The sequence below is a fragment of the Apus apus genome, chromosome 1 (assembly GCF_020740795.1).
Source record: "Apus apus isolate bApuApu2 chromosome 1, bApuApu2.pri.cur, whole genome shotgun sequence".
Classification (NCBI taxonomy): Eukaryota; Metazoa; Chordata; class Aves; order Apodiformes; family Apodidae; genus Apus; species Apus apus.
Genome location: NC_067282.1, coordinates 43613934 through 43628601, shown reverse-complemented (window position 1 = coordinate 43628601; position 14668 = coordinate 43613934). Strand labels below are relative to the sequence as shown.

Genomic DNA, 14668 nt, shown 5'->3' with positions numbered 1-14668 from the left:
GTAGGTATTCCACAGAATACTCACGTACAAGTCAGAAAGAGACATTAGTAAATTCAGCGTAGTCAGATTTTCTTACCTCTAAATCCAGAAAATGATCAAATTCTCTATTATGCCAACACCATTTCATGCAATTCTATCTTGTCTGTAATGAGCTACACATGGGTAGTTGTAAAAATGAGCAGTTGCAGGCAGTGGTTGGTGGTGATGATGTGTAAGGTGACAAGAATCCATTAAGTTGTAAGCCAGGAAAGAGTGTTACAAATTGTAGACTGAATAAATGTGGAAAAAAAAAATAGAAGCACGTTGATGGATTGTTTTATAGTCACATTATTTTAGACAAGAACAGCATTTCCCCTTTTTCTGTTTCTAATATTTGGAAGTTCCTGTAGTCTTTGACATTATTAAGGTAACTGGCAAGGTCTGTGATTCTTGGGTTTTGCTTAAGCCTCTTCAGTTAATTAATGAATTTTTTAATATTTTATTGTTACTGAAGTACTGCAAAGAGAAGTGTTCATGACAGCCTCAGGTAGAATTAGAAAACCTTTGCACATTTTGGAATAAAATCTATGTGATATATATATAAATGTTAGCTACTTGATTTGAGGCATCCAAGCATGCAAACTAAACAAATTGAGCACAAAATATTTTTTTGTGTAGTTCTAATAAGTTAGGTTCCATCTATGTTTTAAAGCTAGCTATTACTGTGGATTAGTTGGTTTTGTTCAAGCCCAAAAAGGAGATAAAGTACCTTTTACAAAGGTGTAATTTTTGTGGTAAGAGCTCTCAAATCTAAGGAGTGGAACATCTCCCTTATGAGGACAGGTTGAAGGAGATGGGTCTCTTTAGCTTGGAGAAGAGGACACTGAAGGGCGACCTCATCAATGTTTAAAAATACGTTAAGGGGGAGTGTCAGGAGGACGGAGCCAGGCTTTTTTCAGTGATATCCAGTGAGAGGACAAGGGACAATGGGTGCAAACTGAAGCATAGGAGGTTCCATGTAAACATCAGGAAAAACTTCTTTCCTGTGAGAGTGACAGAGCACTGGAACAGGCTGCCCAGAGAGGTGGTGAAGTCTCCTTCACTGGAGACATTCAAAACCCGCCTGGACATGTTCCTGTATGATGTGCTCTAGGTGACCCTGCTCTGTCAAGGGGGGTTGGACTAGCTGATCTTTCGAGGTCCCTTCCAACCTGTAAGATTTTGTGATCTGTTCTTCCTGGAAGATGTAGATAATTGAGAGTTATCTTCCAGTAAACTGTAAGCTTGTTAGTGAGTGGTGAGTCTACAACAGTAACACAAGACTCAGCTTAGTCAAAAACACAAGTTGAGTGAAACCTTTATGTGTGGTTTCTGATTTAAAGTAATGAAAGAGGAAATAAAAACCTCTTATTAAAGTAGTGATTTTATTCTATGAATCTGGAAAATCATGTTAAAACTATAATCAGAAACATTACTGTATTTCTCAATTGTTTTTTCTTCACAAATGCATTGAAGGAAGAGAAATTTAAATTTGATTTAATCATTTTGTTGTTCTCAGTGTACAGCACAGTGATGTAACTTTAAGCAATTTTGTAATTTGTCCAGAAATTTGGATTAAACAGTGCATAAAATCTGCAGTATTTAAATAAACTTTATTGCAGATTTAGGATGAGTGACGTTGTCTGGATGGTTTGTTCTCTCCCAGAAAACTATGTACAGCTGACTACATTACCTGAACTTGTGGAAATTTTTGGTACCAGTGGGGAAAAAAATACCAGTTAAAATATATGTTAAAGAGCACAGTATAAATGTACAGTGCTGATGTATTAGGGTGGCAGAGATAGCCAATATCCAAACTGGCCACTGCTGATCCTCTTCTGACAGGATCATAGCATTTTCTGTTGTGGGGAAGCTTAGCAAGGCATGGCAGACTGCACACTGGTTCCCAAGGATTGCTCTGGGACGAACAGCACTGACACTGGCCCCAACTGATTGTGTGCCAAGTCAGTTGGATGCTTTTCCCACATACATTTACATTTTTCAGAGATGCTGTGCTTGGCTTAGCAAATTGTCAAGCATAGACACATCGATTTTTGACACAGCTGGATATATAGCTCAAAGTACTTTGTCACTATACCTTATCAGATCTAGAAGAATGTGTGTGTGTTTTCTTCCTAAATCATCTTCTCTGTTCCACATCTTCCTGCAGGTAGAAGTCAAAGCTATTCCTGTTTCTCAGAAAAAAACATCCTTGCAGCAAGAACAAGTTAAGAAGGTACAGCGAATACCAGGCAGTCCTTCAACAGCAGCTTCCCCTAGCAGTGATATGACCTTTGGAGGACTTCCTTCACCAAAGCTTGATTCTTCCTATGAGCCAATGATAGTAAAAGAAGCTCGATACATTGCTATTACAATGATGAAGGTAAATTACCATTTTAACAATACAACAACATTCCAAGTGTGTGGAGGTAGGCATAGGAGAAGGAAAAAAGTATATTTCAGTTTGGTCGCAGTCTAAAAAGATATTAGTTATAAATCTCTTATGTTTAAGTTCAGCAGAAAACAAGGTACATCAGAAGGGCCAGTTGCCTGATCTCTGAAGCAGTTATAAACTGTATTACCATTTAAAAAGAAAAGTTGTCTTTGATTTTTGATTAACAAACTAGTCTGAGTCACTCAGGAGAAATGAAAACATCTATTGAAATGGTGGAGGGGAAGTCAAACCAATGTATTTTTATAGAGTTGGAGTGTTGCAGTGAATCTATATTAAAACCCAGAGCTGGTGAACATAGGGACACAAGTCAGACCACAGTACGGTAAAAAGATCATATAAATTGTTTATGTATCAATGCATAAATTAAGCAGCATCTGTGAAAACTGGCCTTTGTCAAATGGATCAGCTTGGAGACTTTGCCAGGAAGAGTTTTCAAAGTGGTGAAAACTGACTAGTTAGTGTTGATTTGAGTATATTTTAGTACCTGCAATAAAGTTACATAATAAATGTAACATTGACCCAGTTGAGACATGTGTCATACGTATAACTGGCTGTTGGACAACTTAATGAAGACTTCATTAATTGGGAGTTTGAGGAGGATAATACTTAGTATAATCAGTATGGATCAGTGAAGGGAAAAATCAACAAACTAGCATCTTGTAGAGGGTACAGTATTGTTTTCTACAGAGGATAGTGCTGCAGTAGCTATATGTAAATAGTGCAACTGGCTACTAAATGGTGTCTTACTGAATCAATGAAATCACTATGAAATCACTACGGCGCACAATGAATGGTTTAAAAACCTGGTAAATCACGTGGCTGAAAAGATATTTAAAACCAGGGACTGAGTGTGATTGGCTTGTCTGTTGTTTTTTGTTGTTTTGTTTTTTACTTGGAGTACTGCAAATATCACTTCTTGGCTTGATGCTGCTTGGTGATTTTATCAGTGACTTGCATGGGGAAAAAAGTTGGAACCCAGATAGTCCATAGGTACCTGCTTCTTTTCCTCTAACAGGTGTCAAATCTGCTCACACAGTTGTTGTGGTGGCACACCTTGCAATGCTTTAGGTACCATGGAGTAAGTGATGGTGGAGCAAGTGCAAGGTGTCCGGAAATTAATTTCTATATTTGATGGACCCTTTGAGTGTGGAATGCTTTATGTTAGCTAATGTGTAATGTTTTTTAATTTAATCAAAGATTAAATGAATACTTGCATTTTCATTTTAAGTTATCTCAGAACATAGTAACAGTACAAATCTTCATAAAGATGCAAGTGAAAATACACACATCAAAGAAAAATGCAAAAGGTGTCTCCTGTTGAAATGTGCTTAACTTCTATATCTAACACGTCTGGGGAATTTTCCAGGGGTTCCTTTTGGATTAAGTATTTTCCATCCAAAACTTTAACATTTTCTTTTTAATTCAGAAGTGAGCTGATATTTTCCTGCTTAAATTAAGGGTTGTCTGACATTCTGGGAAATGCTGTATTTTATTATCTTATTAACAATTAATTGTTAACAATAAATCTTATGAAGAATGCTTGAAGGACCTGGGAGTATTTAGATGAGGGGAGACCTCATCAGTCTCTATAACTACCTGAAAGGACATTGTAGAGAGGTTGGTGCTGGTCTCTTCTCACAGGTAATTAGCAACAGAACAAGAGAGAATGGCTTCAGGCTGCGACAGGGGAGGTTTAGACTGGACATTAGGAAAAAGTTTTTCAGAGAAGGAATGGTTAGACAGTGGAACAGGCTGCCCAGGGAGGTGGTTGAGTCACTGTCCCTGGATGTGTTTAAGGGTAGTTTGGATGTGGTGTTGGTGGATATGGTTTAGGGGAGAACTTTGTAGAGTAGGGATGATGGTTGAACTTGGTGATCCCAAGGGTCTTTTCCAACCTGAATAGTTCTATGATTCTATGAATTCTACTGACTCAAGAAAGTATAAATATTCTGTTCTACTTCCCTCATTACTGGGCACACTCATTTAAGTATAAAATGCAGATGCCCCCTGATATTTTCATTTAATACCAAGCTGCAGGATGTATCAGTATGTGATAGAAACATCCAAATATTATTAGAAATTCTAGTTTCTCACTTTGTGACAATAAATTATGACGTGTGGGGGACTGATAGCCAAAACTATATCCTTGTGTAGACACCCAAATTGGCTGATTTGCATGAATGTTCAAATGTTCTGATCCCACCTCTTCTGCCCCTGTTATGTTTAATTTAACACAGAAATCTGATAACTCAGTAACCATTGCAGCCCAGGGAGATTCTTGCTGAGGTGCTTCTTGCAGTTCTTGGACTACCATTGTTTACTTATGGAGCTTCCAGTGCTGTCATTTCACAAGAAACTGAAAGTGAACCAAGTTTTCTTCTTGTAGTGAGAATCAATGGCAACATTACCTCAGTATAGAGGGATTTATTTTTTTCTTCACTTTGAGTAGAAAGAAAGAGGATCCAGAATTCCATTGAGAAATCCACAGAGCTGGTCTGCAGTTTTTGCCCTGCAATATATTTGCTTTCTTATCTTCACGTGGCCTTCAGTGTGTTGCCTGCATTCAAAGGCTTTTTATACAAGTGAGATGAGAAGAGGTTCAAAGACTTGACTGTGAACAAAGGTTTTTGTTAGTAATAGCTGTTTTTATTACCTAAGTAATGGCAATTTAAACAGAAAGTGGAGATAGATTTTTTTTCATGTATGTGTATGTATCTGTCTGTGTTTCTCTTCCTGTATTTTGGAATTTGTTTCTGGTTCCCTGATCAATGCTGGTGGAGAGTGTAAAGTTAGATCGTTGTGTTCTTTGAGAAAATGCTCTGCTTTCTTCTATTCATTACTGTAATATAATTGATAAATGTTGATTTTATGTTTGTTGAATTTAATCTGTTTATAGGCATATGAAAATTATTCTTTTGAAGAACTGCGCTTTGCTTCACCGACACCAAAGAGGTAAACATTAAAACAAATAACTTTTTAATAGGGACCTAAATTAATGTGTCCTGTCATTTCTGGGTACACTCAGACTCACAAGCCTTGGCTGTCAGGTAATCTTGTATAAGCATAGAAACAGTAAAAAAATGTATTATTATTATTTTTCTTAAATTTACAGATGTCAACGCCTTCATTCTTCATTGTTCTAACATCGATTCCTCATTTATATTATCTGCTCTCTTGAATACTTTCATCTTTTTCTACACCTAGATATGTCACAGAGGTTTATAACTTTACAGTAAACAATTAGTTAAATAAATAAATAGTACATTGGATGGGAAAAAATGGTATTTAGATGGTCTGATAGAAAAAAATTGTTTCCAAACTAAGTATTACAGTTTATTTCCAATAAGACAATAATTGTTCACTTATTTTTTTTTTATGCCTAGACCCAGTGAAAACATGTTGATCAGAGTCAATAATGATGGTACATACTGTGCAAACTGGACTCCTGGAGCTGTCGGTCTCTATACCATTCATGTGACTATTGATGGCATTGAAATAGGTAAGCATTAAGCATAATTTTTTTTAGTATGTCCACTTTGGACACTGTTAAATGTACATCTTGATGGTCATAAGATTTATTATTAGAGTTCATAGCAAAACTTAGCATCCGAGTTTTGGTTCAGAAGCTTTCTACCTAACTCCCTCTTCTTTCTCAAAATACAAGAGATCAGTTATTCTCTCATGGAAATAGTCATGTGTGGTAAGTCACGTATTTACAATGCGGTTAGGCTACTAGATTAGTAGAGTATCATTGTCTATTCAGTGTTGCAAGAAAAATGTCATATTTCATCAGAAGTCAACAGACTTGTCTAGTTAAAGGGGAGGGGAAAAAAACAAACCCTAAGCTGAAGAACCTGAGGAATGGACCATGCAGCAGTAAATGAAGTAATTTCTTCTGTGGAAAAATTAAGAAAGTGTGGTCTTAAATAAATCTCAGGTATTTGTACTATTTTTAAATGCTTTTCAGCTTCCTAGCTGAACATTGTTTAGGTGTCAGGCTGGTCATAGAGACTTTGAGATTCTGTAGTTTGCTGAGGAGAGATTCTGCCTCCAGAAAGAGAGTCTGTATCTTGAATACTCTGTTCATATTATTGGTGGTATGGTGGAGGTGATAGTAGACATACTGAAGGCATTGTAGTTAGGCCTGGATCTGATAGGAGGATTTAAGTGAGTTCATCAGCACCAGTAATTCCTCTTTCCCAATACTCTGCAGCACCTTTGGTAAATACATAAAGTGATGCTCACAAATGCACATAATTCACATAGAATTGGAGTGGGATACTCAGTTTAGTGCATTACCTACAGAAGATAAGCTGTATAAAAGATCATTGTTAATGGTTATCTTTGTTCCTCAAACGGGAACACTTTCATATGAGCCTCCAGTCCACTCAGCTGTGTCTTTTCCAGTCTGCCATCACTGGAGACAAACTTTACACTGTAGTTTAAATGAGCTGCTGTTAGATTTTTACACAAATTCTACCGTCCTCAATTATTGTGTAGTGTTTACTTTTTAAAGTATATTCTAGTACTTATCTATGCTATTTTTTTCAGTTTAACTTCTGTTAAAACTTTGGTTCAATCACGATATCGTATTATCCCCTCTTCTGCTTTCATGTACCAATGTTTGACCCATAATTCTATCAACTTTAAACCAACTGCTTAAGTACAGGTAGTATTTAATTTCCTCTGTTTCAAACCTTTTACATTCTTGATACTGCTAGGTTTCTTCTATTGTTTTCATGCTTGTTTAAAAGGATGTTCCTAAAAGCAACAGTTTTATTGCTAGGTCTGGCTGCCTCTTTTCAAGTTGTTACTCTTCAAAGGGTCACCATGTAAAATGAAATAAAAAACCCAAAAGTATCTACTGGGACCATTAATTTATAGTTTGGCTTTAACAGTGATTGATGAGACAATTTCTTTTAACATTATTACCCTGGGTTATGTCCGTTTATTACTTAAGTTTAACCCATTTCTTCACATGTATTTTTCTTCACAAACTGAGAACATTACTGTGTTGAGGTGTTTTCCAGTACCTTCTGGTTTTATAACAGTGCTGGTGGTTAAAGATGCTGGCCGTTTACATTATAGGCCTTTTCTAGTTGTGTAACTTGGCTTCTGAGGCTCATATCTATTGCACACATTTTGCAGTGAGCATTTGCAACACTACAGTATGCATGCTCTCTTGCCTCTCCAGGAATTTTCACTTGCACCCCTCAAACATTAAGCTCTTCTACATTCACCATTCCCTGAAACATACCCCTACAGACACTATTGAGTTGCAAAATTACCTAATAGTGCTGTGTATACAAGGTGTGATAGGTATCTCATTAACACCATGAAATTCTGTATCTGTAAGTTTCCAAGTATGAAGATACCCATGTTCATAAAGTAATACTTTGCATCATGAAGCAACTGCAGGTGTTTTGTTTATGACAGACAGAAAAGTGAGGGGTTATTTTGCTTACTCTTGAATTGCATCACAGTTAAATTGTAGTTACTGTTTGACTGGTATATCCCCTTTAATTTTTTTAAACTTAGTCTTTTTTTGCCTATAGATGCTGGACTAGAAGTGAAAGTAAAAGATCCTCCAAAAGGAATGATACCTCCTGGAACGCAACTTATTAAACCAAAAGCGGAGCCTCAGCCAAACAAGGTTTGGAGAACTGAAAAAAAAAAAAAAAAAAGCAGAACAGTTATATTTGGGTGGGATTTTATAATTGTTTAATACATGCTTTATCATGTTATTTTGGTGCAGGACTGAAGGATATCAGTTTAATGTACTGAATGGAATGAAATTTATATAGTGGATAAAATTAAAGATATTAATTCCATTTTATTTCTGTCTATCCGTTAAAAGTCTTGTTAGAAACTCTGCAGAAACTGCCTTAGTCTTGGATTATCACATAAACATCGTCTAGCTGTTGTGAAAGGCACAGGCTGCACTCTGCACTTTTGTTAGTTTTTTGTCTTCGATATCGTACTATGAAATGTATTCTACCAAGTGTTTTAAGAAGATTTTTTGTGATAAAGATCTTTTTTCACCCAATACAAAATCCAAAGTTAGCTTCTTTAGTGATACCTTTCTTTCTTAGAATATCATATATTTTTTTTTTAAGTCATACTTTCTGTAGCTTTTGGCTTTCCCATTTCACCTATCATACCGCCCTGAAGGACTAACGTAGATACAAGTAAGAGAAGAAAACTGAAATGAAAGGTGGTTTGGGAGTGCTGTAAGAAAAAATGCCCAGATGGAGGGAACCATCTTCCAGTGCCTCCTAGAGGCCAAGGAAAAGATGTTAAAATGAGGTGTTGAATCTGTATTTTAATTTGAATAAACCTCTGTTAAAACCTGTGTAATTCTGCCTTATTACAACTGCAAAGGTGGCTTAAGAAATACATGGTTACAAAATGGATCAGCTGTTTGCCAACTTCTTACCTGTACAGCAGATCCGAGTTATTTTCCAGCTTTCTGAATCTAGAGACAGATTCTAGAGTCTAGAGACAATACCTTTGTACAGGTCCCCAGTCTGTAAACGCGTCCAGTATCTGCTTCTGCCACTAACAAGATTATTTTCCCTGCACCCACACTTCAAAATAAAAATAATACATTTGCCTTCAGTTTCCACACAATTTTTTATCCCTTAATGTATTTTTATTTTTTTAAAATAGTTTTAGACTTTCTCCTCTTGGGAGGAAGAATTCTTGGTTACTTCATTATCTTAATTAAAACTCCCAGTTGCTACTGGGTGAAATTAATCTCACAGAGCTTAATGATATCTCCATCCAAGCTGATAATCATATGTGATGTTTGCTGTCATCAAAGGGAGAGGCAGTTCTGGTTTAAGATGAGATAAACTTCTGGATGGAAGTGCTGTCTTTGTTTTCAGTTACTGCAGTGGGAATTGAGGTGACCCGTTCGTATGTAGTAGCTACAGTTTGTGAAGTAACTATCTTGACGACAGTTAAAAATACTCGACAAAAGTTAGGCGCCTAGTGTTCTGAAGCATTACCTAGTGTTCAGTCATCTTCCCGTGTTGTTCTCGTATGTCTTGTTTCTAGTTCCAAGTTGTCGTCTCTGAAAAAGGAGCCGTCTTTCTGTCCTGTGTATAGTGTCTGTAGAGCCTGCTGCAAAAATACTCTAGGCCTTTCATGGTCAATCACTTTATCCTATTCAACAGATGGTTCTGTGGGAATGAGGTGTACCTCTTTTCAGATTCACCAAATCAGAAGGCACAGCAGTAAAGCTGAAAACCGCTGTGCACTGTAAAGGAGCTGTATGTGTTAATTGTTATGCCTTTCTGCATTAGTCACTGCTTTTAGTTGGAATCCAGTTTGGGTGTGCTCCATGGAGGACTGTGGGGATGTTAAAGGGCAGAGTTACTGGACTGTTGTGCCATCAAGAAATATTCAAAGCAATATTTCTTCTGTGTCAGAAGATTCCAACAATTCAAGTTTTTTATCCAAGTTCTAGGCAAGCAGTCATATGATCTTCCAAAATAACATTTTGGGGTAATAATCCAGGGAACTCTTAATTTGCAAGGATTTGTTTATAAGTCTGTCTGTGTTGAGAAGGCTGCCAGCACTGATTCAGCCTTGTATTTTTACAAAGACCTTGGAATTCTTAGTTTTGCCTGTTGAGAGAAATCTAAATCTTTGCAGTTGCAAGACTGTTAGTAAGCAAAGCCTTCCGCATTTTGAAATACATTACATTTTAAATTCTATACATGCTTTTTAAAAAAAAAAAATAAAAAAATTAGCTTTCAAATAAATACCTTTTCTTAAATAATTTCTTTAGGAGGGGAAAAAAAAATAAATCATGCATTTAGCTGTTTTGTTTCATTGCCTTTTCCTGAGTTTACTCTTTCCATATCATTCTGTGCTATATGTTATAGATTGTGTACTTCAGTTGATCATTTTTTGGTTTTACATGGAGAGTTTGAAAATAATGTTCCAAGAAAAAGGTTTTGTACCACATGCATAGAATACATGCACTTCTTAAAACCAGAGACCTAAACTATGAATTAGGTTTGTTCTCTATAGGAGAGGTGCCTGATAATATGCTTGAATGGTAAAAAATAATCGTGAATAATAGCTGGGAAATTAAAGAAGTAGAAAGACCTGCTCTTTTCTATTTTAAATGGCATTTCAACTCCGTAGCTAACGAAAATATCAAGATTCTGGCCAAAAAGCTGGCTGAACAGAATGTTAGGGTAGCACAAATGAGAATTTCTAATTCCAGATTGATCAGTTACTGGAAATGCAAAATTTGAGAAGCAAAACCCTTGAAACTTGCAAGAATTCATAGGATGGAGAGGGGGAGGGCAGTTAAGAGAATCGGAAGCTTGTACTGAATATTGGGTGACATAAAAAGAGATCTTTCCAAGACTGAGTCGATGCACTATTAGATTTGATTATTTTAACATTTTTATTTTATTGGTTATAGTAAAAAAGGTTATACACAGCAGCCATGGGAAACTAGCAACAAACTGTAACTCTTAAGACTGCCATCTTACCACTAGCATTTCAGAGTCTGTTAAACCTATTTCCTTTTACTCTTTGAGAGCTCTGTTCCAATTTTTTTCTTCCTTACTGTCTTCCTTTGCTTCTCTTAGGTTCGCAAATTTGTGGCCAAGGACAGTGCAGGGCTTCGTATCCGTAGCCACCCTTCCCTTCAGAGTGAGCAAATAGGCATAGTGAAAGTGAATGGATCCATCACTTTCATTGACGAGGTAATTCATAAGACATTTCTGTTGAAAATTGGGCTAAGATGTAAAGTTAATTCATGCAAATAACGGCTTGTTTTCATGTTTAGATGTTGACATATACGACTGAAGAATTTAAGAGTATAAATTGCAAAAATCTAAATATTTACTAATTTAGTTTTTCAAACTGTCATTTCCTTTTAATTTACTTACTTGAAAACCTGTGTAACAAACTTCTGAGATTCTGGCATGAGCAAACAAAATTCCTGGAGTTCATCTTACAGTAGTATCTCTAAGGATTTAGCTGCTCATGACTTACTATTTCAGTTCTACACAAAAATTCAGGTGTAGGTGTCATTTTCATTACACCTTTCACTTACGCTTCTGAAAGATCACTACTGTGTTAGACTATGATGCATGTATTTTTCTTGAAATACAGCTTGATACACAAGGAATATTTTTGCAGTTTACTAAGTTTTACCAGCAGTGGAAAAATGGAACGTGGGCAACTTACAAAGCTTATGAAGGCTTAGCTTTCCTCTTTTCTCTCAAAGCAACTTCTATTGCTTCATGAGCTGATTTAAATTTATCTTTGCACATTGCTTTCTAAAAAAATATGCCTCCCATTGCTTTGAAATTCTGATTTTGTTGATATTCCTGCTCACCTCTTCTTGCGTTGTCAGCATAGTGGAGATCATTACTTCCTTGCTTGCTGTTGTCTTGTCTGAAGTCTGTTAATCCTTACTAGCTACGGAACAGTTACAGAAGGGCATGGCTCGTTTTTGTTGCTTGTTTCCCATAGATCCACAATGATGATGGTGTTTGGCTGAGGCTGAATGATGAGACAATAAAGAAGTATGTTCCTAACATGAATGGTTACACTGAAGCCTGGTGTCTCTCTTTTAACCAGCATCTTGGCAAGAGCCTTCTGGTACCTGTTGACGTAAGTAAAAGGTGCCTTTGAAAAATACCCAAAAGTACACTCTATCCTCATTACAAGACTTTCTTTAATTAAGGCTGCAAATGAGTCCTGAGGTAAACAATCTTTTAATTACCAAATACTACCTTATACGTGTTTGCATTTTTGAGGGCTACTGTGTAATGAGGGTGGAGTGTAGATAGGTACAAGACTTGAAGCCTCGTTTCCTAGAGGAGAAACAGAAGTGGTAGGGCTGCTGTAGCAGTATACACAAGTATAATGATATTAGGTTGTGGTCTGCACCAGGTGTTTCTGATGCAAGGTGAAATAGTTTGTGAAGTGGCACAATGATGATGTGATTTCAGAAGAGGCTTGGAGCCTGCAGTGAATCTTTGTAACTGAGGGTTTTTTTAAAAACTTGAAAAATTCTTTAGGTTCTGTTGTTTTATGTGTATATTTTTGGTGAGTTTTACTCCTGAATCCTCAAGTTACCAATTTATTAGCTAATTGAAGAATTCCAGCGCATCAAAACTGAGTTGAGCAAAAAGTTGAATTTATAGTAAGAGTAAGCATAATTTATCTGGATAAATTTTAATTGTGAATACCATGAGTACAATTCAAAGGTTATGCCTCTTCTGTTAACAAGATACAGTATATAAAAAAAAAAGACACAAAGGAAAACGTATACTAGCTAAACCAGTGTTTCTCAAAAAAAATCTGTGAAATTGCAGGTGTTTCAGGCTCATCTAGTTTTGTGCATTCCCCAGAGTGGGCAGCACCTTGGTTTTTTTTCAGGGATGAATGTGAGAACCAGTTCTAATTGCAAATACAGCTATTTAGTAGAGTGACCTGCTGCGGGACAGTAAACAAGTGTTTGGCTAAATTAAACACCTGCAGCCAGTAATGTCACCCTGTTCATGTTTTCCAGTCACAAAAGACCTGAGATACTTCCAGTTCCAGTGAGACTGAACTCTTTGCTAGCAGCCAAATCTGGCAATTCATAAATCCCCTGTGGCTGTAGCCCATGTTCTGGCAAACACTGTTCTATGGCACAACTAGATCTTCCTCCTATTTACCTTCTTGTCTATAAATTATTTCATAAAATCATGAAGGTTAGAAAAGACCTTCAAGATCACCAAGTCCAACCATCTGCCCTATAACCCCCAACCACTAAACTATCTCCCACAACACCACATCTGCCCTTTTTTTTGATACATCTCCAGGGACAGTGCCTCCACCACCTCCCTGGGCAGCCTGTTTCAATGACTCCACACTCTTTCTGTGAAGAAATGTTTCCTAATATCCAGCCTGAACTTTCCCTGGCGCAACTTGACCCCGTTTCCTCTTGTCCCATCGCTAGTCACTAGGGGGAAGAGGCCAACACCTACCTCACTCCAACGTCCTTTCAGGGAGTTGTAGAGAGCAATGAGGTCTCCCCTCAGCCTCCCCTTCTCCAGGCTGAACAGCCCCAGCTCCCTCAGCCTCTCCTCCTAAGACCTGTTCTCCAGACCCCAAATCAGCTTAGTTGCCCTTCTCTGCACCCTCTTCAGCATTTCGATGTCCTTCCTATACTGTGGTGCCCAAAACTGCACACCATTGTTGGTCATTATAATTCTATTTGGAGATTTCTTTCAGTGAAATCCTTACTTCAGGAAGTACTCCAGTATTGCATTTGGGAAGCAAATTGTTTCTGTACTCCATCATCACTCGCTCAAACGCTATGACAACAGGCACCTTTGTCTGCTTTGTTGTAGAATATATAAAACATTGAAAAAACACAAGCTTTGCTTAAAATTTTGCTCATTTGTTTGTGTTAGAAATTGACACTCATGCAAAAATAGATCTAGTGTACTTTCACAAAACATTCCTATTTGTGTTCAGCAGTATTGTAAGCCCAGATGGGTATTATGTTTTACTTATTTCTTGTTAGATTTTTTCTTTTTTTCTTTTCCTAATACTTTGTTTTACTTGCTGAGGTGAAAAGTTTTGAATCCAATAATCACATATACAGTTAGCAAGAACTTCTAGAGAAGAACATACCTTCGGCTGAGAAAAGCCTGAAAGGAAATGTCTGTCACAAATAAATACATAAACTGAGTAGCTCATCTTGATAATATAATCTTGATAATTCAAATTTAATTTGAGTAAGTACAATAAAATGTGGGAAAAAAAAATATTTTTCATACTTTTCACTCTGAATGCTTCTGTAAAGTTCAGATATAATGTTATAGATTTTGGTTTTTTCTTAAACAGTGTGTGAGTTAGTTTTTATACAGTTTGGACTATTAGGATTTGGTAGATATTACTGATTTTCTTTTAACTAGTTACATTACATCCTTAATGGCACATGATAAAAATCACATGCTTTCATGGCTTCTGATCAGTGTGCACCCAGTGGCCAACATACTAAAAGTTTTACAGAAGCAACTACTATAACAGTAGCTATTTATACAAGAGGTGTGTTTTGAACTAGTTTCAGATGGAAGGTTACTTTGCATCTGTCTCATATTTTCACATTTTTGGAAGAACTTAGCATGTCCTGAAGGTATTAGATTTGATTAAATTACTGAAAAC

At 36.7% G+C, this 14668-nt stretch overlaps 1 protein-coding gene across 14 annotated transcripts in view; it reads left to right on the top strand.

Annotated features, from left to right (window-relative positions):
- The window catches only part of MYCBP2 (MYC binding protein 2), a 190187-nt gene that overhangs the window by 115996 nt on the left and 59523 nt on the right, over positions 1-14668 (top strand). For 11 of the 14 annotated variants that reach the window (XM_051608381.1, XM_051608380.1, XM_051608392.1 and 8 more), the window contains 6 exons: positions 2189-2401; positions 5370-5425; positions 5857-5972; positions 8029-8126; positions 11086-11202; positions 11978-12118. In XM_051608381.1, coding sequence (XP_051464341.1) covers positions 2189-2401; positions 5370-5425; positions 5857-5972; positions 8029-8126; positions 11086-11202; positions 11978-12118 — 741 coding nt within the window. The remainder of the gene's footprint in view (positions 1-2188; positions 2402-5369; positions 5426-5856; positions 5973-8028; positions 8127-11085; positions 11203-11977; positions 12119-14668) is intronic. The other 3 variants (XM_051608394.1, XM_051608393.1, XM_051608390.1) reach the window with 1 other exon arrangement.